At 40.0% G+C, this 26,645-nt stretch overlaps 1 protein-coding gene across 1 annotated transcript in view; it reads left to right on the top strand.

Annotated features, from left to right (window-relative positions):
* The window catches only part of LOC102311250 (collagen alpha-1(XXIV) chain), an 83,824-nt gene that overhangs the window by 18,450 nt on the left and 38,729 nt on the right, over window positions 1-26,645 (top strand). The window contains exons 4-19 of the mRNA XM_005923910.3: window positions 2,603-2,656; window positions 4,971-5,024; window positions 9,826-9,879; window positions 12,217-12,270; window positions 15,014-15,058; window positions 15,588-15,641; window positions 15,816-15,860; window positions 17,228-17,281; window positions 17,839-17,883; window positions 18,714-18,767; window positions 19,059-19,103; window positions 23,771-23,824; window positions 23,930-23,974; window positions 24,324-24,377; window positions 24,558-24,611; window positions 25,672-25,725. Of these exons, the coding sequence (XP_005923972.1) occupies window positions 2,603-2,656; window positions 4,971-5,024; window positions 9,826-9,879; window positions 12,217-12,270; window positions 15,014-15,058; window positions 15,588-15,641; window positions 15,816-15,860; window positions 17,228-17,281; window positions 17,839-17,883; window positions 18,714-18,767; window positions 19,059-19,103; window positions 23,771-23,824; window positions 23,930-23,974; window positions 24,324-24,377; window positions 24,558-24,611; window positions 25,672-25,725 (819 nt within the window). The remainder of the gene's footprint in view (window positions 1-2,602; window positions 2,657-4,970; window positions 5,025-9,825; window positions 9,880-12,216; window positions 12,271-15,013; window positions 15,059-15,587; window positions 15,642-15,815; window positions 15,861-17,227; window positions 17,282-17,838; window positions 17,884-18,713; window positions 18,768-19,058; window positions 19,104-23,770; window positions 23,825-23,929; window positions 23,975-24,323; window positions 24,378-24,557; window positions 24,612-25,671; window positions 25,726-26,645) is intronic.

The following is a 26,645-nucleotide window of genomic DNA, read 5'->3' as shown; positions in this document are numbered from 1 at the left end:
TCATCCACCCATTCACACACTGGTCCGGCAAGCTACATTGTAGCCACAGCCACCCTGGGGCGCACTGACAGAGGCGAAATGTACACTTTATATTTGTTGCGTGTGTAAGATATTGATATTTGGTGTCTTTATGCTTATACGGTATTGCAATGTAAAACACTGAAATGCTGTTATACTGTTCTGCTTTCATGTGTTTGATTGGCCTGAACAGTTCACTGGTTGTGTCCAATGTCTCTTTATACATTTTTTTTTTTTTGCCTTTAGCTATTCCATGTGTTAATATTGAAATATATGAAAGTTGAAATCAAAGCTGATGCTTGGTTTTTGTACTTATCAGGTCCAGCTTATCCCAAATAGCTCTTAGAAATAAAAAAAAAAAAAACAATCCCAAAACAAGAACTCGAGTCTCAGGACAATAAAGGAATCTCACCAAATCTTCATTTATTTCATTTATTAATTTATTATAACTTTATTTATTCAGGAAAAATGACTCTTATAAAAGAAAATCAGATTCTCAAAGAGTGTCCTGGCCAAGAAAGACAGCAGTATAAACAAAAGACTTGCATAAACTATAACAAACACATACACATAAAAAATTATTTTCACTGAAATACAGCCAATTAAAAAAATAAAATACAGGACTGGAGTGAAATTCACTCATTTATTTCCTCCTTCCCCTTTGAAAGTAAGTTGCTGTGTGTAAACAACGTACATTGGTTTGTGTGAATCAACTCAACTTTATTGCACGCAGTGCAGCAGTTAAAAAGAGTTCTTCAAAAGAAGATTCATTTTGCCCTTCAACTTTCAAGAAAATTGACCTTTTCACTGGACACTGTTGAATATTTGACCCCTATCTTGGCAGCACAGATGAAGCCTTTGAATACGGTCATTTTAGTCGATCAGTGCCTCCGTTTCTTTAGGCCCTGTTGTTGTGGCGAAGGCGGTGGTGTGCTCACACTTTCCATGTCTCTGTATGTGGGAGTCTGGAGGAACAAACAGCTGTTTCTTTATTTATGTATCCCTCTCTGCCCATCTACTTCTCTGACAAGAGATGCTCCAGAGTGCCCTAAAAACACTGAACAGTAAACAGTCTTATCATCTAGTTTTGGGAATATTAACATTGTTTTGGGGGAGAGAAGGAAATGGTGTACAAGTATTTCTTACATGTGACTCTGACCTTTTCCCAAAACATTTTAAATCTTTCTACACAGCTAAACAGAGTGAATTTAGTGCATTTGTCTGGCACACAGCCCTGTTAAAAACTAAGTACACCCTATTCCTTCCATAGATGGAAGGTAGCAGCTAGGTGCTAATAATGAAATGTGCTCGATTGATCGACTATCAGCAAGTGTGCGCATCTTTAGCAGAAAAGCAGAGGTTTTGGCAGTCTGCTGGTCTAGAGCTTTCAAGACTACACAAGACCGCAATTTTCCCCATGTTCCAGCAAATTCACCTCATGGCCAGACCTTGCAATGCTCAGAGAAACTGCAAAAAACCCAAGAGCTACATCTCAGACACCAGAGGTGCCAGTTAGCATGTTAAATCTCATGGTTATAGTATATATCGAAAAGGACTGAACAAGTACAGCTTGTTTAAGACAAAGTCTCTTATTTCTAAAACGAACATGGCAGCACAGCTGGGGTTTGCAAAGGTGTGTTTGAATAAACCAGAAGAATCCTGGAACAAAGTCCTTTGGACAGTCTTTGGACTGTCAGCACGGTGGAGGAGACGGTGAATGCTGGGGACCTTGCAGTCAATGATTTGACCTTGAAGGCCTCTGTATGCCAAAGTATTCTAGTCAACTGTCAACTCTGTTTGACAGCTAAAGCCCGAGACTGGGTCATAACAGGACAATGATGCCAAGCACAGCAGCAAGTCTACAACATAAAGTGAAAAAAAGAATGAAGGTGATTCAATGATCCAGTCAAAGCCCAGACCTCAGCCTAAGTTGGATTTTCTGGTTTCTACTTAAATTTTCTAAAACTCCTTTCCACACATTTGGCTTATAATGTGAAGCATTTGATAAACAGGATGTAAGAGAATTTTGAAAGAGCACATTTTTTAAATAAATGAACAAACAAATAAATAAATAAAAGAAAAAGCTGGCTCTACATTTGGACTGTATGAGCTCACTAAGTTTCTAACAAAACAAAACCTTGAATGATAAAATATCATATCCTTAATTACATTTGTTACTTAAAGTAGAACTGAATGCACATGCTTATGTTTCTTACTAACTTCTTTAACTTCTTGATTTCTAAGCACAGGCAGGATTTGTTGTTCCGCTTCCATTTTGGCCAATTCAATGCTGTTTAGCCCTGTATACTCTATGCATATACTGGATGCTGATTAGTCTAGTCGGAGAACACCGGTGTCTGTGTTCTGAGAATGTAACTTGCTTTACTTGATCAGGACTTTCTTGATTGGGCTTTTAGATGCAAACATTAGACTCTTTTCTTTAAACTTTGCAGCTCCTACACAAATATGCCTAAACAGTGAACTACATGTTATTGCTTGCCATTAATGCACTGTCTTCCCCCCTCTTCCCTGTCTCTATCTATGTCTCCTTCCTTTCCACATTTCTGGTTTCTTTCTGGTTTAGGGTCCTCCTGGTCCCCCTGGTTTACCTGGTCCTCCAGGAAAAAGAGGCTCTCGGGTGAGTAATCTCTGCAAAATCACTCCTCATGTGCTTTTCCGCTAGTCACCACCACATCTGCGACCATCGGGAAAGCAGTGCTGACAGACAGTGTTGTGGTTAGTGTGATTAAATCCACTCTGATCTCAAGACTACTTCGTATACATCTGCTAAGGCTGATGATGCAACGCCGCAATCACGCCACAGGCCCTGGAGGCATCTTTTAAACAGAACAAGGCGTGTTTTATTTTTAGTGTCGGACGGAAGGTATAAATAAGTCATAAATAAGAATAACTTCAGTCCCGTCTTTGCTCGACCATGCGGAGACGCATCATCATGGCTAATTTAACTGATGGATTGGAAATACCAGCTGCACTTAAAGAAAACATTTAACATAATTAAGTTGATTACTTGTAGATTTCAGCACCTGCTTCTTAACCACATCAAGCGCCAAGTGTCAGCGCCAATGCATTGATTATTAATGGGGTAAAACCATGTTACCGGTAGTTTATTTAGGCGAGTGGCCCTCTGTGGATATACTTATGTGCCTATGTGTACATGATTTCCTCTCTAAGTTTAGCCACAGTTTTTTAGATGTGACAAAAAGGCAACATGCAACACTCACATACAGGAGTTTGCATTTCTATATTATTGCTAATATATATTGTAATATATCTATATCACTAAAGCACTTCTGGATGGATGCAAACTGCATTTCGTTGCCCTGTACCTGTGCAATGACAATAAAGTTGAATTCTATTCTATTCTATTATAGTTCCCCAAGATGTTGAAGCATTAGGTCAGATGGCATGATGTTAGTTGCAGCAAAAGATGAGCAAGGTTCACAACTATGTCATAGGACTTGGTGCTGTTTTGCCTGAGCCTCAGTTTTGGCATTGCTGTTACGCCAGATGACTGATTCCACTTGAAGGGAAGGTTTTAACTTAAGTCTGCATTTTAACAGGATGAAAAGCATCCTTAAAGAAAGACAGACAGGCTTGTAGACCCTAAGAGGTGGCATTCAGTTAAACATGTCTCCTATTACAGGATTGTAAAACACATGGCTGGAACAGAGCATACTTATCACCCTGTAGGCTAAGTCCGAAAGTCCAAACAGGACGAGGCTTTGGACCATTATGTGTTGGAAAGCTGAGGGCAGCGCACTCTAACTGTGTCTCTGCTGTTTCTGCACAGGATAATGGACTTTGTGGTCCAGAACCGTCCCTCGTCAGATGAACTCCTTGACATGACAACATGGGATAATGAATTACAGACATTGCTGATGTTGTTGTCAGTGCTGTCAACTAGTGTGAACTATCATGCCTGCAAGTGCAAGAGGCAGCTCTGGTGTATATGAGTGCTAATGTCATATTAGCGCTCAGATGTGTTTGTGCAGAAAGATGATATTGTATCCTATAACAAAGCTGTGCTGGGGGGAAGAGGTGCTGATTATCATAGCAGCTTTTGTCTTGCTGAGTTGCGTTTCTTTAAGGTGGACCTTAGTTGACAGTATGCACTTTCATTCAGAAGACATTAGAGAAGAAGCACAGCACTGAAAAGTTGGAGCTTCTTTTTTTAGCTCTTGTTGTAGTGCAGAAAAGCCTGGTAAGCAGCAGGGGTACAGATGTGGAGGAATGCAGTGCATTTATGGTGGATGTGCGAGTGTGCATTTGACTGTGCACATGTAGTGTCATAAAATAAATATATTGTTAGTGCTTATTGTTACTTGTTTTTAATATAGTCTAAAAGGGCCATCTCTGAGTAGAGTCTGAGCCAAGAGTACTGACAGGAAACTGCATGCTTTTGCAGAGCACAGGAGCTGCAGGCAGAAAGTGAAACTAAGTAGAGTGTTTGATCGAAACTTAAAGTGTGCGTGACGTGTAGAGGAAGTATATAAATAATCAGACTGGCGGCTCCTTTTTCAGACTGAAGCTGATGTTGTCTCTCTGCTTAGTCTCCATATTCCGCAATATGTAAAATTAAAGATCATCTTTTGAGTTAGACCACTTTGAGCCGTGTCTTTCTTTGCCGTTAAACAATACAAAGAACTGGATTTAATAGTAGCTTTAAGCACATGTGGTTGCATAACTGTTTGGTTCCATGATATACTGATTTGCACTGAGGGCGAATGTGATAGAATAGAGTTATTTGTTCATTTTAAACCTAACGGTGTGTGCACTTCTGAAGAAACTGCAATATCTTTGTGCAACTTTCTTGTTTCATCACTTTTATTTTACATTGCTGTGGAACATGTAACTATTCTGAACTCATCTCAAATTGAGCTGTTGACAGCAATGCACAGCAATTTCACATTTCTCTCCTGTGTCTGTTCCAGGGTCCCCCTGGTCCACATGGAAAACCAGGACAGCCTGGACCACCTGGACCCAAGGTGAGTGGTATTCTCCAATAGGAGAAGGAGTGGGGTGTATAAACAGCACTCTGTGAGAGTACCACACAGAGTTCTGGCTAGTACACTCTCTATGGGCGTGGAGAACGTCTCCTCACAGCCACAAGGGGCACCACTGAACCCAACACACAGGCCAGGGATTCGGTTATACTCTGCTTTCACACGCTTTCATTAAAAAGATCTAGCCATATGCTTTTAGTCACCTTGTTTTGTAAAGAAGTGGAAAACCCATGGCTAAGTTCTGGTTTGTTTGAAAAGGACTCGTCACATTAGTGGGTTTTGATAACCATGTCGTCACTGCTCTAGTAGTTGGGGTGCTCAATCCATTGGCTGTGGCTATGGATAAGGAAATAGTGTGTGGTGTAAATTAATCGGAAGCTTAGTGATCGGATTTTGCTGTTTTAGCCGACTTTTCAAAATGTACTTTAGGAAACTACTGAAACGAGGAATTGGCTTTAATGCACCATCAGTGCATGTGGGTTATTGTATAAAATGCGTTGAGAAGACAGTTGTACCAAAAAACTGTATAAATACACTCAAATTCTTATTGGCAGTAGATCTAATCATGCTATTCATCAGTGCGGCGTCCTGATTTCACGCTGTCTTCTCCTGACAAGGCCACACACAGTGTTTCTTGACATAATGGCTAGTTCAGTTAGAGGCATGTCAAGAGTTTGTTTTTAAAGGATAGTTGTACAAAGTTGTTAGAGTCTGCGCTTTGCGTCCTTGAACATTAAATCAATCAAGCACATCAGCAGTGATGTCACTAAGTGGCTTAGTTATCTGAGAAATCCCGCAAACTCATGGAAATTTACTCTTCTGTAGTTAAAGTTTTTACTATATAGCAAATGGCATCAATTATAGCGACTGACATGCTGTTCCCTGAAGAGAAGAGAGCGTGTGCAAGAGGAATTAAACACAGCCAGATGTAGGCAAGCATGATAATAGCAGGCCTGTATATTGACACCGTGCACCAGGAGGAGACAAAGGCGGTTGTTTGTTTAAATGATACCCTTAGCTTAGATCGTTATTACCTTGGGTTTAACCACAGGGCATAATTGTGCCAGTCCTGGCTCATTAACCATAGCACTGATTTCATATAAAAAGGGGGAAGAAATCCAACAGAAAGCGTCACTGCTAAGCTTTTTCCCCAGCTTAGGACCAGAAACATCGGTAAGGCTGAGCGAGAATGTGGGCAGCGCCATGCAGATGTTTGTGATGGCTGTATTCCTTACTGTCTACCCACAGAGTGGCTGCCAAGACCAAGCAATCAATCAACAAACACTCCCACTACAGGAGTCAAGCGAAGCACGAGTGGTTGTCCTACCCATCCCTCTTCATTGCTGATTGCCAAACTTTCCGACAAGCGAATGCCTCTTCACTTTGTTAGTCCCGGAGAGACGAATTCTATTTATGAGACTACCAAATGTTGTTTTTCTTCCTTGATTGTAGAAACAGCACAGAGAGGTGGATTTATTCTGTATCACCTCTGACCTTGCTGAGACGCTGAGATTTGGCTAAATTCCACTGATCAGCTATTATGCAACAGCAGGCCACCTGCCGGCTTTCTGTTCTATCAGCGTTTACTCCCACACTCATGTGGAAAAATAAAAGAGTATCTAATACCATAGTGACCGGTCAGTGAGTCATTCTCAGCCCTGAAACCCTTTGCGGAGGCAGGGAAGCGACTGAGAACCTCTTTGTCTCAGTTTTGGAAAACATCTCTTGTTGAAATGTGTTTTGTTTCTAGGACACTGGGAATATGGTTACTGACGCTGAGCCAATCTTACATTTTTGAAGCCTAATCTGAAATGTTATAAAGATAAGCCCTTAACCTGAAAGAGCCTGTCAGGCTGTGGACTTTATGCTCAGCCGACTGTTTTTTAAACAGGAAGGAACTGGTTTTATGATATGGCAGGATTTCTGTTCTCTCACTCGCTTAGCCTTTGTATGCCTCATTGGGTGTCAGTCAAAACTATGGAAATATGATGCTTAAAAACACAGGCAGGTAATCTTTATTTGCAGTGAGTGTAGACGGATAAGAAAAATGTAAAAAATGGGATTTACCAAAACGTTTAAATCAGGGGTAGGCAACTCCAGGCCTCGAGTGCCGGTGTCCTGCAGGTTTTAGATCGCACCCTGGGTTAACACACCTGAATCAAATGATTAGTTCATTGCCAGGCCTCTGGAGAACTTCAGAAATGCTGAGGAGTCATTTAGCCCTTTAAATCAGCTGTGATGGATCATGGACACATCTAAAACCTGCAGGACACCGGCACTCGAGGCCTGGAGTTGCCTACCCCTGGTTTAAATGATCTTCTTTTCCTTCTGAGCCAAGTTGTGATGAGTGGCACAACCATCATTTATGTGGCACTCATCAGTCTATTATTAGCAAACAATGAATACCAGTCACATTTAAACAGGTTACTTATGCAAAGAGAAGGCTAAAATAAAGATATCATGCGTACAGAAGGGAATTCACAAACTGATTTAGAAAAGGCAAATGGACAGGTACTTATGCAGTTGTGGTAAAAAGTTTACATAAAACGATCGTGGGAATGAATGTTGTGGTGATTTGGGGCTTTTAGTGTTTGTTTGTTTTGTTTTTTTTTAACCGTTCTTTGTCCAGGGTGGAATGACTACAAAATCTTGAAAGTCTGGAAAAAGAAATTGCTGCTAAAGTTTGAATTTATTTTGGATTTCCTGTAAAAAGTATTTAGAGGCACCCCCATTATTATTGGATTAAATGTGCCTTAGCAAGTTGCAGATCAACCAGATGCTTTTTGTAGCCATTAAGAAGCTCGTGGCATAATCCTGGCTGGATATTTGGCCATGTTTCTTGGCTCGGTAGAGTTTGTTTACAGTAGTTGGTTTTGTGGCACAGACTTGCTTTTAAGCACAGTCTACAAATGTTCAATAAGGCTGAGACCAGGGCTGTAGGAAGGCCGTTCGACTGTGGACAAATCGCTCAAAGTTTGTGTCATTTGACCCTAAAACATTTCTCTGGAAGATATCTAGCTTCTCCATGTGGGCAGCAGCAAGTTTCAGTCACGCTTGAAGATGTCAGTCGCCTTTCAGTCTATTGTGATGTAAATCTCACTTCACTGTGGACAGTGACACTGGTGTTCCAAGAGTTTCCAGTTCATGGCAGGGCTTGAGCTACCCTGGGAAGTTTTACTTGTGTACAATTGTTTGATCTTAAAATCTGCAGTTTTATAGAGATATCGCCAATAAGTTTCTGGAATGGCCTTCCTGACACCCATTTCTGGTTGTTTATGTTTGTAGGTTTCCAGTCATTGGAATAATCACACAATCTAATCAAACAGGTTCAATTCAGTCAGTTTTCTTTACATTTAGTTCCTCCTCTTACTCTCCGGTATAGTTCAGTTGTAGAAACATTCCTCAATGTGATCTATGACATAAAAATAAATAATGCAAAGAATGGAAAATTGTGACGTTAGAATGAAGCAACATTCCCTTTGTGTAGTTGAAAGCATTTTGGTGCCTGTCTGTTCACCTCCACATTTCAGTACATTTGTCTCTAAAAAAGAGGGTCTGTCACGCGTGTTCAGCTCATCATGCATGTAAAACACATTTATTAAACTGTCACAAAATATATTTGACTCACTCGTTTTCTTAGTATCCAAACCCAAATATTTTTCACAGTGTGCAAAATGTTGTGCTGTATTGCTGTTCCCCCTGCTTTGCAGGAACGGCTAACTATTCCTCACCAGGACACTTTAGTGTTGACAACAGCAAGTTGGAATGTCAGATTAAGTATTGGCGCTAAAATTATGTGACAGTCTACTGGCATTGCATCTTTAAGGCTGTCTGCTGTCTGGAGAATATTACTTTTAGTTGAATCACAACAGAAAAGATGTTCTGACCTAAATCTATTTCATACTGGGGAGGAAAGGCATGAGACCTCTGGCTGTTAAAGAGCAATATTGCTGTTCTCTGGAAATCCCTGCTTTGCTCCAGCTGCTTGTTTGGAGTCAACTGTTTCTTTCACTTTAATAACCAACTAACTAAGTAAAACAGACTAAGAGCTACAGTATGTTTCGTCTTCATTAAACCCATCAAAGACTCACAGGTGATGCTTGTCTATTACACAGATATGTGTGTAAGTTTTTGAAAATTGCCTCTTTACACTGCTACAGCAGATTATAAATAAAACAATCAAGATGTCAAATTACTTATGAACCCCAGCTGAAGGTTAAAGCCTCTGACTGTCATCCTACACCAGATGGCTTTGAAATTGGTATGCTTTGCTTTTTCATACCATACAAAATGCTGCATGCAGACCAATGAAAAAAGGCGGTAATCAGCTCCTTCCTTCCTTCCTTCCTTCCTTCCTTCAGCTGATTTTCAGTTTTTAGGATCTAAAATTACTTCTAAATTTCCCAGAATGTATCTAATGAGTCATTCTTTGTTATAAGCCTTTGCAGATGTCTTTTATGTGAGATGAGCATCAAATTCGGCATCAGACTCACTCCTTTACCCCCAATATTGTTTTTCTGGTTGCCTAGCCTTTTGCTGACAGCTATCTTAAGGGTTCACATACATTTTTATACACATACAGTGTAAATCAGGTAATCAAGCACTGTAGCCTGCATGTTATGCATGCTTTATTCTGCATACTTATTTTTGGACCTCTCAAAATCAGAATCTTTATGTATACTATTTTTGAGGTGTGGCAATATCTGGATGTGCGTGTCAGCAATAGATTATAAATGCACTGAGTGCCTGAGATTCTGACCTTGTGACCCTGTTTCTGTTCTAGGGTTCAAAAGGAGACCCTGGGCTGTCTCCAGGTCAGGCTCCACCAGGAGAGAAGGTGAGGAATCTGCCACTGGTCTCTGTGTCCGGCTCTCTGTCCCTCTGCTCTTTGCTATGTTTGTCTCATGACCTCACGAGTCGTCACCCCCACCATTTCACTTACTGGCAGCTTTTGGTTTATGATGTGGGATTCTTTTTTCTTTTTTTTCTTTTCAATGTTGTGAAATGATCCCAAAATGTTGACACAGTTCATATAGTAGAGTGAGTACTAAAGATTATTCAGCAAGCCCGTGACAAGTCACAAAATACTAAACGGTTTTCATTCATGATGATGAAAAACAGATTTTTCATTTAATTTTACGAGGCGTTTTCAGCATAAATTCATTTTCAAATACTGCAACAATGACTTTGAGGGTATGGTTTTCTTTATCCCAATGAATTCATTCTACATTGACTTTAAAGCCCTTTTTATGCATTTCTGAGTCATTTTATTGTCACCGATTTGTCTGACATCATCACGGCTGGCCTTTGCTTAGTCTATCATCTCTTCTGTCTCATTTTCTTCTTCAAACATGATTACAGTAATGATATTCCTGAGAAGCACTGCTACATTTTTTTGAAGTGATTAATATCCAAACATATCCGTCTTCCCTCAAGTTTAAGGAGCTTCGCATAGCAAAGTATCATAGCTCTCTTTAAATCCTCGCTGGGGTAAACAGATTAATGTGAAGTTTCAGTAGGGTTCGTCCAGTATTACTTACAAGTTCATTTGTAGTGCAGTGCTGTTATCACTCTTGTACCTCCATAAGACTTAAAAGATGTGTGCAGCTGCGAGTGTTGTTTCACACTGTTCAAAATTGAGCCAACAAAAGAAAGAAATGCTGGGAGTTATTTAAAACACTGAGGAAACATTTTGGAAATAGCAAGGAAATCTTTTTGTTGCCCAGATGCAAATTTAGGGTTAGCAGAACTGGGGTAGATCCATCTATGGGCATCTTGACAGTTTGGTGAACATGAAAGTGAAGAAATGTTGCAACAGGCTAGTCCATTTTGCAGAAACCTCATTGCATCAATTCATAATGATACTCATTAGTCTGTATGGCCTTGGATGCTGGTATTCATGCTCCTAATGACATGATGGATGGTTTCCTGGGGATCTCCTCCCCTGATCTGCATCAGGGCATCACTGAGCTCCCGACAGTCTGAGGTGGAACATGGCGGCTTTGGATGGACTAACACATAATGTCCCAGAGATGTTGTGTTGGATGTAAGTTAGATGAGGCCAGGAACTGTCTGCACTAGATGAGACCAGGAGGTAACCATGGGACGTCTCCATGCTAGCACAAGGCTAACACAGAGACACAGACAATCATTCACACTCACATTCACACCTACGGTCAGTGTAGGATTGCCTGTTAACATAACCCATGCATGTCTTTGGACCATGAGAAGAAACTGAAGCACCTGAAGAGAAGAAAACATTCAAATTGAAAGGTCACTGCACTACCATGCACTGCGATTATAAAAAATCGGGGTGTTATAATGAGAAAAAATGCTGGTTAAAATCTGTTAGCCAAGTTAATTTCTCATATGCACGCTCAACTTACCTTTATTTAGTTTTTTGGGGTTTTTAAAATCAACATAAGAATATTTTGATCTCTATATCATTAAATCTGAATTTTCACTGTGTGGGCTTTTCTTGTAAAAGTGATGGCGAATTAATAAACAGATGCTTCAGTCCTTACTAATAATGTTTAGCAAGAAACAACTCAGCTGTCCAAATGATGAATCGCAGTGTAATTTCCTTGTTTACTTTGCGCTGCTACCTCTTTTTGTGCATGTGTAAGTCAAGTGTGCAGTATCGTAACTGAACTCAAGCAAGTGTAAGCTGAGTCTTCTCTGAGTGAGCACAGGATTAAACCAAAAATGCTGCTCCCCTCTAAGATGGCCAAGCTCTTGACAACAGGACTCAGTCAGATCCATGACAGCGACATAAATAACAGATTTAACAAGTGGCAGCTGAGGTAGCACACAGCGGGATTAGCCGGCCACCGCCACAACAGGATGGACAGGCAACATAAGATCCTTTTTATGAGCCAGAACTCTATTCTGAGATGTGAGGAGAGCGATCATGTTCACGTTGGTGTTAACTGATGCCTAATTTTATATCTAACTGGTCAATCACTGCCTATTTTGCTTGCTCTGGCTGCCCACATTTCTCATTTTAACCAGAAAAGCTATTTCCTTTTTCTAATATTGCATCACTTTCATGAATTATTCATTGGTGTAATGCTTTTATGAAGCTTTAGTATTGAGTTAAACAATATTTCATTTATGGCATTTAATAATGACTGTGCATGTGTTGTACTGCTTTCTTTTTCCTTTGTTTTATTAGGGTGACAGAGGACCTCCAGGTCGTCCTGGACCCAATGGATTTCCAGGCTTACTGGTAACATTTATTCTATAAAACTGCTTGTGAGATGAGAGCATAAAAGACTTTCAATCTGTGAAAAAGTACATGTTTATGTACTGTACAATGTCATTTTGTTGTTTTATAATTCTTTAAAAAAAATCACTGGGAGCACAACTTTTATCTTACTTTTACCATTTACTGTTTCCTTTCAATCCTTTGTATTGAGGTGAATCAGTGTGGCCCATGTCATCGCTGCTTGCCACAGTTCTCCGTCTACAGTCTGTGTTTCTTTATATTTTCATTATAAACTAACAGAAAGAAATATATGAGTCCATCTTTTCTTGCTCATTTTCCCCTCCTATATCTTTACTTTACCGTGTGAGGTCGATCCTGTTTCTTCCTCTCTGTCTCAATCAGAGCTTGAAGCTGACTGTTAGGACGTAGTGCTGCTTTGCTCAAAGCTAAACCTGGCTTTTAAGGTTTAAGGTCAGAGGTGATCTGAAAGAGGAAAACGACCTTTCCCTGGACCGTGGGATCAATAGCATAGTCAATATTCCATTCCATTCCATTTCAGTTCAATTCAATTCAGTTGTATTTATATAGTGCCAAATCACAGCAACAGTCGCCTCAATGTGCTTTATATTGTAAGTTAGACCCTACAATAATACATTCAGAGAAAAAACCCAACAATGATATGACCCCCTATGAGCAAGCACTTTGGCGACAGTGGGAAGGAAAAACTCCCTTTTAACAGGAAGAAACCTCCAGCAGAACCAGGCTCAGGGAGGGGCGGGGCCATCTGCTGCGACCAGTTGGGCTGAGAGAAGGAAGACAGGATAAAGACATGCTGTGGAAGAGAGACAGAGGTTAATAACAAGTATGATTCAATTAACACATGTTGAGTGAGAAAGATGACAGAAAAGAAAATGCTCAGTGCATCATGGGAATCCCCCAGCAGTCTACACCTATTGCAGCATAACTAAGGGAGGATTCAAGGTCACCTGATCCAGCTCTAACTATATACTTTACCAAAAAGGAAAGTTTGAAGCCTAATCTTAAAAGTAGAGATAGTGTCTGTCTGCCGAATCCAAACTGGAAGCTGGATTCTAGGAACAACAAGTAAGCCTGCAGTGCGAGAGCGAAGTGTTCTAATGGGGTGATATGGTACTGCCTTGGGTACCAGACATCCACTGTCATGCCATGCTTTAAAACAGAATTTCATAGATGCAGTGACGGGTAAAATGAAAAGCATTGATACATAATTATCAACTGACAGACTTAAATTCTTTTTAGGCTTTATAGTTTTACTCAAAGCCACACATCGCTGCTGTTGTGTTTGAGTTTTTCTTGGCATGACCCCATGAACTCAATAGATTTATTCTGTTATAGTAGGTGGTCCTGCTCCTCACATGGCTGTATCTACAGGTAGCTTCTTGATGAAATTCTGAATCTGGTTTCCACATAGTTGGCCTTAACCTTGAATCCCAAGAGGCCACATCAGTGTTTGCAGTAGCTAAACTTAATACATCCAGCACACCCCCTGCGGCCCATCAGGTATTTTCAGAGGAAATTACTGGCCTACGCTCTTTAGCCCTGCGTGGAACTTTTATTGGGCGTGAAGGTCATATGTCACAACCTCGGAAGTACATGACAGAGACATTGATACTGTTCAAGAAGCCCTCTTTCTTCCCCGAAAAAGACACTGACCTGGCCCTGACCTTGTGTTTTGTCGCTGTAAACATCTGTTGTTGATAATCACGTCAAAAGCAAAAATAAAGCGCTTAAGAGGAGAATAGCTCTGATTTACTCAACAATAAATCCTGTTTAGCTTACAAAGAAAACGTGCTTACTAAACTAAATGTGGGATTTTGCTGTAGCCCAGGGCTGGCTTTGGACCAGAGTCACTAAACTGTTTCCACTTTAATCACTTTCTGCAGAATGAACATTTTTTTTGTGTTTTAATTGAATCACTTTGTTTTAAAACCACACAGAACTCAGAAATGTGCTGTGGATGTTTTTATAAACTGTCCTGATGTAAAATGGGACACCGACTTGTTAAAACTAGATGGCACAAACTGAAAGAAAACTGTTTAGAGCAAATTTCTCAAACAGAGATGTCACATGTAATAGATTTGTTATATATTGTTTTATCACACGTCCTTTGGCCAGTCCCAAAAAGTGTGCCTGCCCACAGACTTTCCCACAGAAACATGAAGCTCAAACCATTATTTTCACTGATACAAAACTGCATAATTTCTCATGTTTACACAGGACATGCAGGACGTGCATAAGGTTACCGACCCAAGTTTAAAGCATTATCTATGACTTTGGAAATTTTAAAGTAGTAACACAAAAACTGCCCACAGGAAATCCATCCCACTGTTTTTTTTCTTTACTTCATCAAAGTGATTAACTACCCTTCTTTTTTCTAGTTTTACTGTTGGCTCTTCTTGTTTAGTGCACTGCTTGGGGTCTGTCCAGTGGGGTGGTTGGTTAAACTCTTTGAACCTGACACATAGATTCATGGTTTCCAAGTAGTTGAATCCTACTGAAGCTGGTAATCCCCTGACTTCATCCGCATGCTTTGTTTCAACACTCAACATGATATTTTTATTAGACTGACTGCTCTCTAATAGTTCACATTCGGCGTACATATTCTTAATTTAGCATTTAGTTTTTATGCCTTTTAATGCTGCTAGCAGGGCAGCTTAGTTACTCTTAGTTACCAATTTTTCAGTTGAAATTTACTAAAAGTACTTGTTTCATTCTACTTTTTAAGGGTCCTAAAGGTTATCTGGGTCCACCTGGACCACCAGGAGAACAAGTAAGTAGTTATTTGTGTTCATGGTTTGTGTTACAGCCCAACAAAGCTAAAAGTGTTAAATTCAAGGTAGCTGGATTCCGTCTAGTACTTTGTCACAAAAATACAAATAGGAACTGGGTTGGTACACACATGCAAATGAACGAATGCAAAGATGAGTGTGTGACAAGCCAGTTATGGTAGTCCTTCAGCTGTCCCTTATAGTAGCTGGTTCTTTTTATGGCTCTTTTTATCCCTCTTAAAACTCTTCACTTTCTCAAACAACGACAATAACAAGAATGAGTCACATAACAGTGAACAATGATCTGAAGTAAAAGCCAGAGTGAGATAGTGAGGGATGGGGTGTATTGGAGGGGTGCTGAAAGGTGCAGTTAGTAGACGGAGCTGTTGGGAATGAACAGTGCTTGTTTTATTCCTTAGCTGGCACTGCTACTAGAAGTCTGCGTTTCTCCCCTTTCACGTTATCCGTCCACTAATCTCCCTATTCACCGTTCATTCTCTCTCTCTCCCTTTTCCTCTCTCGTCACTTTAGGGCATACCAGGACTTCCTGGGGAAGCTGGAGCTGCAGGTTACCCTGGCAGGCAGGTGCAGTGAAAAACACACAAAAATTGTTTCTCCATCAATCCTTGCAGATTCCTTTATTGCTCTATCGAGAACTTTACTAAGAGAACACAGCAACAATAATGTACACTAATTTCTGCTGACCTATGCACATCAGATGCTTTGTAGTCAACAAAGTCTCCCTGTTTTTCTTTGTAGGGCTCGGCCGGGCCACAAGGTAGCCCTGGCCCTAAAGGTGTTCGTGTAAGTATAAGGTGTTTTCTGCTATTTTTTTTCCTTCAGTATTACTACATTGAACTCTTTCATTTCCTGAAAGGATTAGGACCAGAGTTTCAGGCTGGCTCCACAGTGACTGAAATGCCCCAAAATAGGAGAACAGAAGAAAGACAGTAGGTAGAAGAGGAACAGATGAAATCAGAAGGGGCCAAATGAGCTAGCTAGAGAATGGACTTAAGAGGAGCGTTGCGGTCCCAGGAAACAGGATAGCTAGGATCACAGTGTCGGACCGAAGCTGGCAGGGTGAGAAGGAGCCACAGAGGCAGACAATGTGCTGAAAAGAAAGATGTTTGAGCAATGAGAGAGGGTGGAAATGGATGCAAAAAAAAAAAAAAGGATGACTCGGAAATACTGATTAGGTTGTATGCTAACTGACATACAAACCTGAATGCAGCCAGTCTGAATTGTAGTACAAATACTGAGCAGCTTTAGGGTTTTTTGCTCGTATTTTGACAGTTTGGTTGCAAAAATGAGGCTAAAACCAACTTTTTAATTTCTTATGGCTCCAACAGATTTGTTTTTGGTGTGTGTTAGCTTGTAATGCAGGACCAATTATGATATGAGAACACTGTTCATGATTTAAAATCAGATTAAAGATCCTATTTGGTTTTTTTTTTTTTTTTTTTGTTATTGGTACAAAAATTTAATCGATCATTGGTCTCAGATACTGATCCTGTTTGCATTTTTACTCACTGGAAAACTCCTTGAATTCACACTGTAACACTGATGAGGAATCTGTGTTCAGACTGTTCCTGAGCTACATTTACCTTGAACAAAGACGAGTTTGGCCAGTGAAACCAGCTATTTCTCCCATGTTTCCCACAGGATGCATCAGGGCCACACATGTCTTTTAAAATCCAGAATTAAATTTTAAAAGGATTAAAAAAAAAATCCTCTGACTGTGTCATCTATTTTTACCCAATTAGGCACTTTCATGTGGTGGCTCTGTACTCCAGACAAAGATGTTCAAGCTGCAACCGTCCTGATTGTTATGAACTGATTTCAGTGGCAAATCGTTTTTCCTGTGCTGCCATCAGCACAAAATAAGTTATTCATGTTAGCCAAGATGAGCGGACATGACCCACATCTGATGCAGAGTGCAAAAAGTCAGATGCAGGAAAAGGAAATCTAGTCAGTTTCCAAAATAAAAGACTATGTGCAGCTCTGTTGCTGAAATATTATTAGTGCATTTGAAGGCATTTAAGAACAGTGCACCAGACAAGCTACTATTCTTCTGCTGTCATTATTTTATAATGACAAGTTAATGTAAGCATTGTGCTGTGTTAATGCAGCACAGAATTTTTACTTTGTTGTGATGTTTTCCTTATTTTCAGGGTTTCATTGGGCCTCCGGGCGATGCTGGCCCACCCGGGCTGGAAGGGGAGAAAGTGAGTGATGTTTGTTCATTTCCAGTGTGCAATTTGTCAAAGTCTCTATAAACATGACACATTTCCCATCACAATTTTTTTTATTTACCTCTAATAAATCTGTGAATATCTTATCTTTCACCTCCATTTATTTTCTGTTTATTCAAACTTTCCCCCATCATTAGGCTACAGAAAAAAATATTTTCCATTTAGGCAGTCAGTAATTACTGAACACATTGCTTCATTCTTGAGAGGTCAAAATCTAAGAAATCCCAGTGTTTGTAGTTTTGTTGTGGCTTTTTCACATCAGCTTGTTTTATGCCAAGAGAACTTTATTCAACGTGATGAAATGCATTGTTAAATCCTCACCTAAAGTAGGCTGTATTGAGAACCTGTGCGACTTTAATGGATAATTTAAGCATCTTATTTTATGGGCTTATTTTGTTTTATGGATAGCGGGGGAGATTAGAAGAGCTGTGGTTGCTTAGGCTCATATCCTCTCTAATTCTCTTTCCAGTCATTTCAATTTCAATCCTAAACTTGCGTGAGAAATCTAACTGCTTGTTTTTCTTTTCTAGGGCATACCTGGACCTGCTGGAAGACCTGGCCCCAAAGGAAGACATGTAATAATGAATCCATTTTGGTTTTTGCCATACTTAACAGTTCCCTAAATCTATACTTTTGCTCATCACGTTGATGGTAAAAACTGCTGCTATCCAGCTCATCAGGTATACAGTATGCCAGTATATAGCAGTACTGCATATCCACACAGACCCCAGAAGCATCCAAAAGAGGCACATTTGTATCCTGCTGCTGTGAATGTGCTAAAGCAGCAGGAGGCGGGTTTGATAGGACATCGAGAGAAAAGAACAAAGAGGACTATTACACATGTATGCATACATACAATACAGTGTTCAAGACATAGCAAATTACATGCATCTTGGCATATTGTCTGCAAGTTTGTTCCAGGGTGGCCTTGAATACAGTTACACTCAGAGACAGATGGAATGTCTAGGTTGGGCCCGCACACTGTGAAAAGTTAATGTTTTAAAAACAAGCCTTCGCTTCTCTGTATTGAAGTTGCCAAGCGGGCAAAAAGCCCAGTGACTGTTTTATCAATTTTTTTTTTCTTGGAACAGTGATGTCTGGCTAATACGCCGGCTAATCTTGCCTCATTAAAAAATGTGCTTTTGCACATTATGTCCATGTGAAGTTAATCTTGAATAATTACTTTGGGAAATTGCACGTTAAATGCTACATGTAAAGTCAATTTTTTAAAAAAGTTTGCTATGCCACGCACGACAGAAAGCACAGAGCCGTTATGGAGAAAGCAGAAGAAAAAAACACTACTCTTTTACCTCTGTGGAGGTGTTACTCTCTGCAGATTGAGGGTAAAGTTAGAAATGGTAGTCCTGACTTTCTTAAATTAATTGCGGATGTATTTGCCCCGTAGGGTGTCATGGGGGATGCTGGGGAGAGGGGGCCTCCTGGTCCAGATGGAAATGAGGTGAGAACCTGTGCCCGCTTTTTGTTCAGTATGTCCAATACTTACTTCAGTCTTCTGTCTTCATCCTCGAACTCTGGCTTCTTCTGTTTGTGCTGTCTCATTAGAGGCAGCACAGGTGGACAGTGTCTCATAATACTCAGCTGTAAAATGTACAGTTATATGCGTATGAATAATCCTAGCTTTACTGAGAGTTTTTTAGGGTTTTTTTATGATCAGATGACATAAATATGCTTTGTTACTCCTGTATTGTTTTGAGAGTGAGACAAACGTACTTATGATGTTCCTCCACAGGGCCCTGTTGGTGGGGCTGGCATAAGTGGCTTTCCTGGTCTAAGGGTGAGTCTGTATTTTTTAGCAGCAACATGTTTTGTTTGATTTAGATTTGTGAGTCTTAGTGCTTAGATTGGGATTGGCTCATGAGCCTCACGACTGACAGTAGTTAGGAATTTTCACGTCGCAAGCTAATTCTTGGTTAGATTCACTGTATCGTTTAATACGGGTTTTGTTTTCCTGATGGCAGTAGTGTCTTTTCTGTTGTTCTCTTCCATTGTACGTATGCAAGGCACAAAAACAATGTAATGAAATAAGATAACATGCCTTTATTTAGGCAGGTATAAAAAGTCCCAAAGTTTAAAAAGTAAATAAAAAAGGACCTACAGAGAAATCGGAGATGCACATCAAGGAAAATGAACGGACATCTTGAGGCAAGTTTACAAATACTCTCAGAAGTGCCCGGGGAAGACAGATGGGTGTGGACACAGGTGATGATATCTACCAATAAGTGACAACTAGACAAGGTAAGACAGGAAATAAAAGCAACACAAGGGAATAAAGGCTGACTTTCAAAGTAAAATAGGAAAAACATGTAAGCAAGAAGACTTCACCCTAACTAAATCAGAGGCAGAAGAGACTTAGGGAGGAATGAGCAGAAAACCACTGAGGGGAATAAAGGCACTCTGATAAACTCAAAACAGAGGCCGAAACCCAAGAAAACACCATTCAAAACTACAACAAGAGACACTGTAAATCTACCTCAACTATGGAGGTCATCTGATTGGTTCATTTGATTTATTTGTTTGTCCGCTACCTCAAAGAGGTATTGACATATTTGCATACAAAGTGCACCAGAGGTGGGGCTTGGCACAATTCAGAAGTGATTAACTTCTGGAGATGATAAGGATCTGGATCCAGGAATCTTTGGAAGGATGTTTTACTTTTCTGAGCTCTTCTACATCCAGAAAGTTAATTCATGCCTGATGTGGAGGAAATTTTCAGCTTTGGTGTCTCGTCCTCCTCTTGTTGTGTTTAGTAGAGGCCAGGTGACTGTCAGTGGGTTTCTTTTTGTTTATGCATGTTCATGCCACTGGTAAGGCCATAAGTAAGGGACTCGTATAAATAGGATGTGAATGTGATGAGATTCACAAGTCAACATGGGCTTACATGTTAAAGAGAGCCAGACATCGGAAACCTTAGTGAAAGCGAAACTTGCCACATGCAGACAGGGTGTAGAGAATAAAGAGAATATATAGCTGCCTGCTTTGTTTTGTTTTTTTGTTTTTTAGTCTAATGTCAGGTTGAGTGTAGAGTACTGGAGCTGAGCTTGTTGTTTGCTGTTAAAGGGTAAAGTGAGTTACAATAAAGAGGTTAAAATACATTTAAATTAAGGAAAGACCATCAGAGGCCTAAAAGAGAACAAGCTTTTTTCCATTACTGCAGAATGCAGTATCGTGTGTCTATAGTTACTTCCAGATGTTCACGTCAGCCACCCTGATCCAACTGTATACAGCACCTGTCCCGTGCTTTCAAGTGTCGTTTACACTGGTTTGTGTTCCTCGTATCTTTGAATTTATTGGGGATTTTTGAGGGGTCACTGAGTGGCGCTAGACACAGCTGGAGGAATGATTTCTCAGCATTCACCTCAGCTACTGGCTGTAAGTCACTGATCCTACTGAAACAGCCAGACAGGAAGTATGCACACACCATCTTCAAGTGTTTTGGTTCAAAAAAAAAAAAAACCCAAACCTAATATCATGCAGAATTTTACATGTGCTATGCAAAAATAAATAGTTGCTTTTGATTATATCAGTTCTGCTAGCCACGGCACTTGCTGTTTAACTGATGACAGGTCTCATTCAGAAACTGCAGACCACTTGGTGTAAAAAGAAAAGGATGTGACACTGATTTACACACTTGTATGTGTGTGAATGGGCTTTCCTTTCCTTTCCTTCCCTGTGCCTATTTAAAATTAGCTCAAAAAGTAAGGAAATTTGTGTTTTGTTGATTATTCCTTTGTTGCCAACAATGCTTCTTGGCAAGATATAAGGGAAATAAACAGGCTTTTCAACAGTATTTATTAACAAAGAAATACCTTTTGAAGTTTGCACGAATTCCTACCAAAGAAAAACAGTAAATTACATTTCTGACCAAATGAAATCAAGGTGCCACCACGTTTTGTTCCTTCACAGTTGTATCTGATGAACTGCGCTTCACTGTGTTCAGTGATGTTGATCATAAGCTCCGATGTGAACGCTTTAACACTTTCAGGTTGTGTGACGGAACAACCCGGAGCAACGTCAAATGCTACTACTCAAATGAAGTCAGTGATAAGATAGTTTTTTGCAATTTATATACTTTTACTTTTACTCAAATGCAAAAAAGGAGGCGGTAACTGACTTATTAATAATTAAAGCTGATGCAGTTCTCAGACAAGTTATGGCCAGTAAGTACTTTTGAGTAATCATACTAGAGAGCCCAAATCCCCGCACCTCTTTAATCCAGCCTTTGATGTAATAAATCATATTTACTCAACTTTCCAGCTGGGTGATTTTGACGCTGTACGAATCTCGCAAAGAACTTTAATTTGACATCTAAAACTCATTTTCACGTCTCACTGTCAGTCACACCGTTGAGGCTCTCGTTGTGCTCACTCATTTATTTAAAAGCCTATTGCACGTGGTTAGAACCTTTACTCGAGTAATCGCAGAGAGAACATAAACAGCAAGTGTTCCTTCTGGTATGCACTTGATGTCTCTGCCAGTGTGTGACTCAGCAAAATGTGATGCAGCCCGACACTTTTTCATAGCCTGAAAGAAAAACAGTAGGGCGAGATGGAGACCAGAGTAGCTGTAATAATACCCTTGTTTTTTTCTTCCACCATGTTTTTTGTTGTTGTTTTTATATACTACCTGCATTTTTTTTTTTTTTAGGAATGGCTCTGTTTACACTCAAAGTACTTGTGAATGTGTCCATGAAGGTAGCAATCATGATATTGAAGAAAGACAGGAAATGATGGGCATTGCAGTTCAGTAGTTTGCACCAAAGTCATTTAGCTATACTGGACTGTGACTGTGTCAGGAACTAGATTAACTTTTTAGATTTATACCTTCTCATCTATTCTTCTGAAGTTACTTTGAAGTTACAGTGAAATTAGCTATTGGTATATGTCTCATTGCAGTAGCAAGGAATAACAGCTGTCTACACATAAACTACATGGTGAAAAAAGGGACACCTACACATTACACCTACAGGAGCTACTTGATCACAGAGACTCAAATGTCTTTTTCATAATTAATCGCATTAACAGTATAAGCACATAAGCTACCAGAGGAGGCCCAACCCTTTTTTTGGTATGTAGCCAATCAGATTTGGTGTGTGGCTAACAGAGGTACATGCTGTTTGTGGCCAAGTCTAAATTAAAATGCACTAAATCTTGTCTGGGTCTGAATCGGAGGCATTTGAAGTGGCGCGCTTAAATGGGATTATGATGTCCTGGGTGTAGAAACATTTCTATGTCTAATTGGATTTTCTGAGGCTACAACGGTTGTGTTGAAACATGATGTACAGGAATGCAGCAATCTGGATTTGATCGAGCCTCGAACCAATTGTCTTCCCCGCATGGCGAGCAGATAGCGGTTTGGATGATGTTTAACCACCTGGCAGACAGGCTTCATCTTGACAGCAGTTTGAGGAAAGGCTCTGTGTGGGATGTTGATGTACCCCGTCGTTTCAGCTCGGCCAGTGGACTCTGGAGTTTTTGGGTGGGGGCAATGGGGGAGCATTTTCTATCTGTGCTTTCCCCCTTCTTTCAGTGCATCATTTTTCATGTGTCTACTGTTAAAAGCCTCTTTTGATGGAAGGCATGTGATTTGTGTGTCCTCCTGCGGTACCACAGCGGAGCCTCAGCATCAAACACTGACCTTAAGGGGTCCAGATGGACTTATAGTTTAAGCCACATGTCTTTGATGATGCAACATAGACAGTATTCTGTAATACTTATTACTGATTTTGTGCATATTGGTCAGACCGACACATTGATTGTTTTTAGTGGTTGGTTCTTTAATTCTTTTAGGTTTGTTTTTCAGTAACATTATTGCTCTCAGGCCTTTTCTGCAGACGAGTGGTGCAAAATTCTGGATTTTATTTTGGTTTTGTATCCAACTGTATTCACTATGCCTTTGTTGGTTGCATCAGACATTGCTGCTACAGAGCAAATATGGTATTGCTTCCATTATCTTTAGGCATAGAGGGGAAAAAACCCAGAGTAACTTGTAACTGCTGTGTCTGTGAGAATAGTATAGCATGTATGTTCTCACACATACTTGGGCATATACAAATTGTTGTCATCACATCAGTGCTTCTGACTATTACTGCAGACAGGGTGAAAGCTACCTGAGCAGCCTGTCTGCTGTTTGGTCCAGCCACACTTTCTGGCCAGTCTCCCCTCACCTCTGTCAATTAGAGTGGATTGACTGTTGGGGCCTGGCAATCCAAACCGCTGCAAAACAACTGGATACTCTGCCAACACTGCTTATGTTTCTCATAGGGTTGTGGCAAACAGGAATGTGCTGCATGTCAAAACAATGTCAACAATGGATCAGAAGTATTTTGTGCAAAAATGCCATTCACTATCAAACAACAATGGACTCATATTACAAGTACTACGTGTGTGTATTTGTGATACATATTTGTGATACATAAATTCCACTGTGTCCTTCTCTTCGCAGGGAGACCCAGGGCCCGAGGGACCACGAGGACTGCCTGGTATGGTGGGACCTCAGGTGGGCCTGATATTTGCTTCTACCATTTTTTTTACATCTTAGGAGAATCCTAAGTGATTGAATGTTAAACTTTTCCTTCCCTTTGTTCCGCTCCCTCTGCGACAGGGCCCAACAGGACGAGCTGGCCTGCCTGGATTGAAAGGTGATAAGGTGATCTAAATATTTATATTATTGCAGTGCATCTGTGTGTAATGTGTGACTTGGACGTACTATATAAGATCCTTGTGACATTTTGCTAACACATCCAGCAAACTCAGTCCTATGTATTAGTGTTGAATAATTTTTTCATGTTAAACGCTGATATTGCTCCAGTGGTTCTTTACAGACTCTTCATTTGCTTTCACGACATTGAACTCAACCTATCAAACTGAATTTTGATAGTGCTGGTGCATTAAACAGCCTCTGTATAGTGTGTGCCGTTTTTTTGTTTGTGGTTTCTTCAGATTATTGTGGCAGTGCAGTGTTGTGTTATATCTCTGTTTGATACTATGAAATCTAGGGTGAAACCGGACAAAGGGGCGAGCCAGGAGAGATGGGGTACCAGGGGGATAAGGTAAGTGTCCTTACAAAGCATAGCACGCCATGTGACCATGCAATGTGTGTATCTGCTGTTACCAATAGGTTCTACCTGTGTTTGCTCCATTACAGTACATAGAGATTGATTAAAAAACAAGAAAAGTCAACCACAGACTTTGTGAAATCAACTCAAAAATGGTGTGTGTTTGTCTTTCAGGGTGCTGCTGGTGCACCTGGTCTTCCTGGGCCCAGAGGGAAACCAGGGCCACCGGTATGTCTGTGTGAGTGTGTCTGAGTGGGCAAAGTTACTCATGCTTGGAACATGTATTTGCATGTTCGTGGATGTTTTGCCATGCTTTTTGGATTCAGTTTATTTAGTCATACTCAGAAAACATTACCTTTATCTTAGATTTTCTGGGAGGGGAGATTCAGTGATAGGAGATAAATGTGAAATTAATGTCTTTAAACAGCTCTGGGTTTGCTTATCAGCACAAGCAACCATTAGAGCAAATTAATCTCTTTTAAGTTAAAACATTACAAATTCCCTGCAGGATGATATCTAAACAAGTCACGTAATGAGAATAATGACATTGTTAGCCCAGTGTAAAGAGGAAAGAAAAGACAAAAAGCTAACATGTAGTTAGCAGTCTACATGATTAAAGGGTTTTTGCTATTTCCTGTCATATGTATACTGTTACAGTGCTGGATAATTATATTAAACACAGCCAGTGCTAAATAAAGAGGTTAGCATGTGTAAACGTAATCCCTTTGGCTCAATCTTTGGTTTCAGGTGGGGTTTTTTTCAGCTCTTGTCTCTTGCCAGCCAATCAGAGATAAGTTGTGGTTTCAGCAAACTGCTGCATCTTTGACTTACTAAGAACTGTTACTGAAGCACTTAGAGCGATTATTCCACACCAAACCCAGACTGGTGCCCAGCTGTCTGTAATATTAGTGTTAACATAATGGCAGGAAAGCTGCACAAGTTAAACGGCTATCTGTAGTGAATCAAAGCAAAGAAACAAACATTTAAGATGGAGTGACAGAAACTGCTTGGAAAATCTTTTGTCAACCACAGATTAGCAAATATGAAGTAACATTATTAGTCTTTATTGGCTAATTTTTTTACTTATTTCTGATCTTTCTTTTTTTTTTATACCCTGTCCTGTCTCACAGTTATAGCACGCAGAATCATGATCTGAGTGCTTTAGACTCTCTGTAGGATCCCCTTGGTGATCTAACATTTGAATACATCATCAAAGTGGTGTCAGTGACTTATTTCCGCACAACACAAGAGGAGCAAATTGTTCATGTCTTTCTTCTCTTTTCGTCAGGGTAAAATTGGAGAAATGGGTGTGACTGGATCACCTGGGCCTCCAGGACCAGAGGTAAGGCATACATGGTTGTGCATTTTTTCATCACAATTTTCTGACAGATACTTACCAATGCATATTAACAAATATATTTCCTCATATGTGGAGTCCCCCAGCACTTAATCTTGGACCAATTTTGTTTTCTTTATACATGTTACTTAATAGTTTCAAAGGAATCTCTTACCATTGCTATACAGATGGCACACACTTGTACATTTCTGTTAAGCCCTAAAACCTTAACAGCATCTCCCATCTCAGTGAATGCTTCTCTGCCATTTCTAAGTGGATGTATTCAAATTTTGTTCATCTCAATCCTGGTAAAACAGGTTCTTGACAGTTTCTCTAAGGAGATCAGTCAGCAACGTTAGAAATCTGCATCTTTGCACATCTTTGAACGACGTCCGAGTTTTGCATCTTGCATCTCAAATCTCATCCAGTCATGTTTCTTTCATTTAAGAAATGTTGCAAAAATCAAAGACTCATTCTTTTATCTGGAGCTTTTAATATACACTTTAGTTTTCTCCCACCTATTACTGTCAGTCACTTGCATCTCTCAGTCCTCCATAGCTCCTCTCCAGATGGTGCAGAACATAGCAGCAAGGCTGCTAACAAAAGCTAATCTGACGCTCACCAATCACAGCTATTATTGCTTCCGTTTGCTGGGTCCAAGTGACATTCAGAATCCACCTTAACATCAAATTATTAACATATAAAGCTCTACATTGACTGGCTCTTGCTTATATCAGAGCGACTGACTTCTTATTTTTACAGGTTAGCTTTCCATTCATATTTTCCCATTTATGTATCTGTATGTTGGAACATGTATACTTATGGTTAGCTTTTATTCAAACTATGACACACTTAGTAACTCTGTGTTTTGAAAATTATTGTACAAATAAATTATTATTATTAATATTTGTTGCGCTTGCATGAAA

Source organism: Haplochromis burtoni, unplaced genomic scaffold (assembly GCF_018398535.1).
Source record: "Haplochromis burtoni strain Fernald_Lab_line unplaced genomic scaffold, NCSU_Asbu1 Contig_53, whole genome shotgun sequence".
NCBI classification, from domain to species: domain Eukaryota; kingdom Metazoa; phylum Chordata; class Actinopteri; order Cichliformes; family Cichlidae; genus Haplochromis; species Haplochromis burtoni.
Note: the sequence above shows the minus strand (reverse complement) of the source record. Positions and strands in the feature narration are given on the sequence as shown.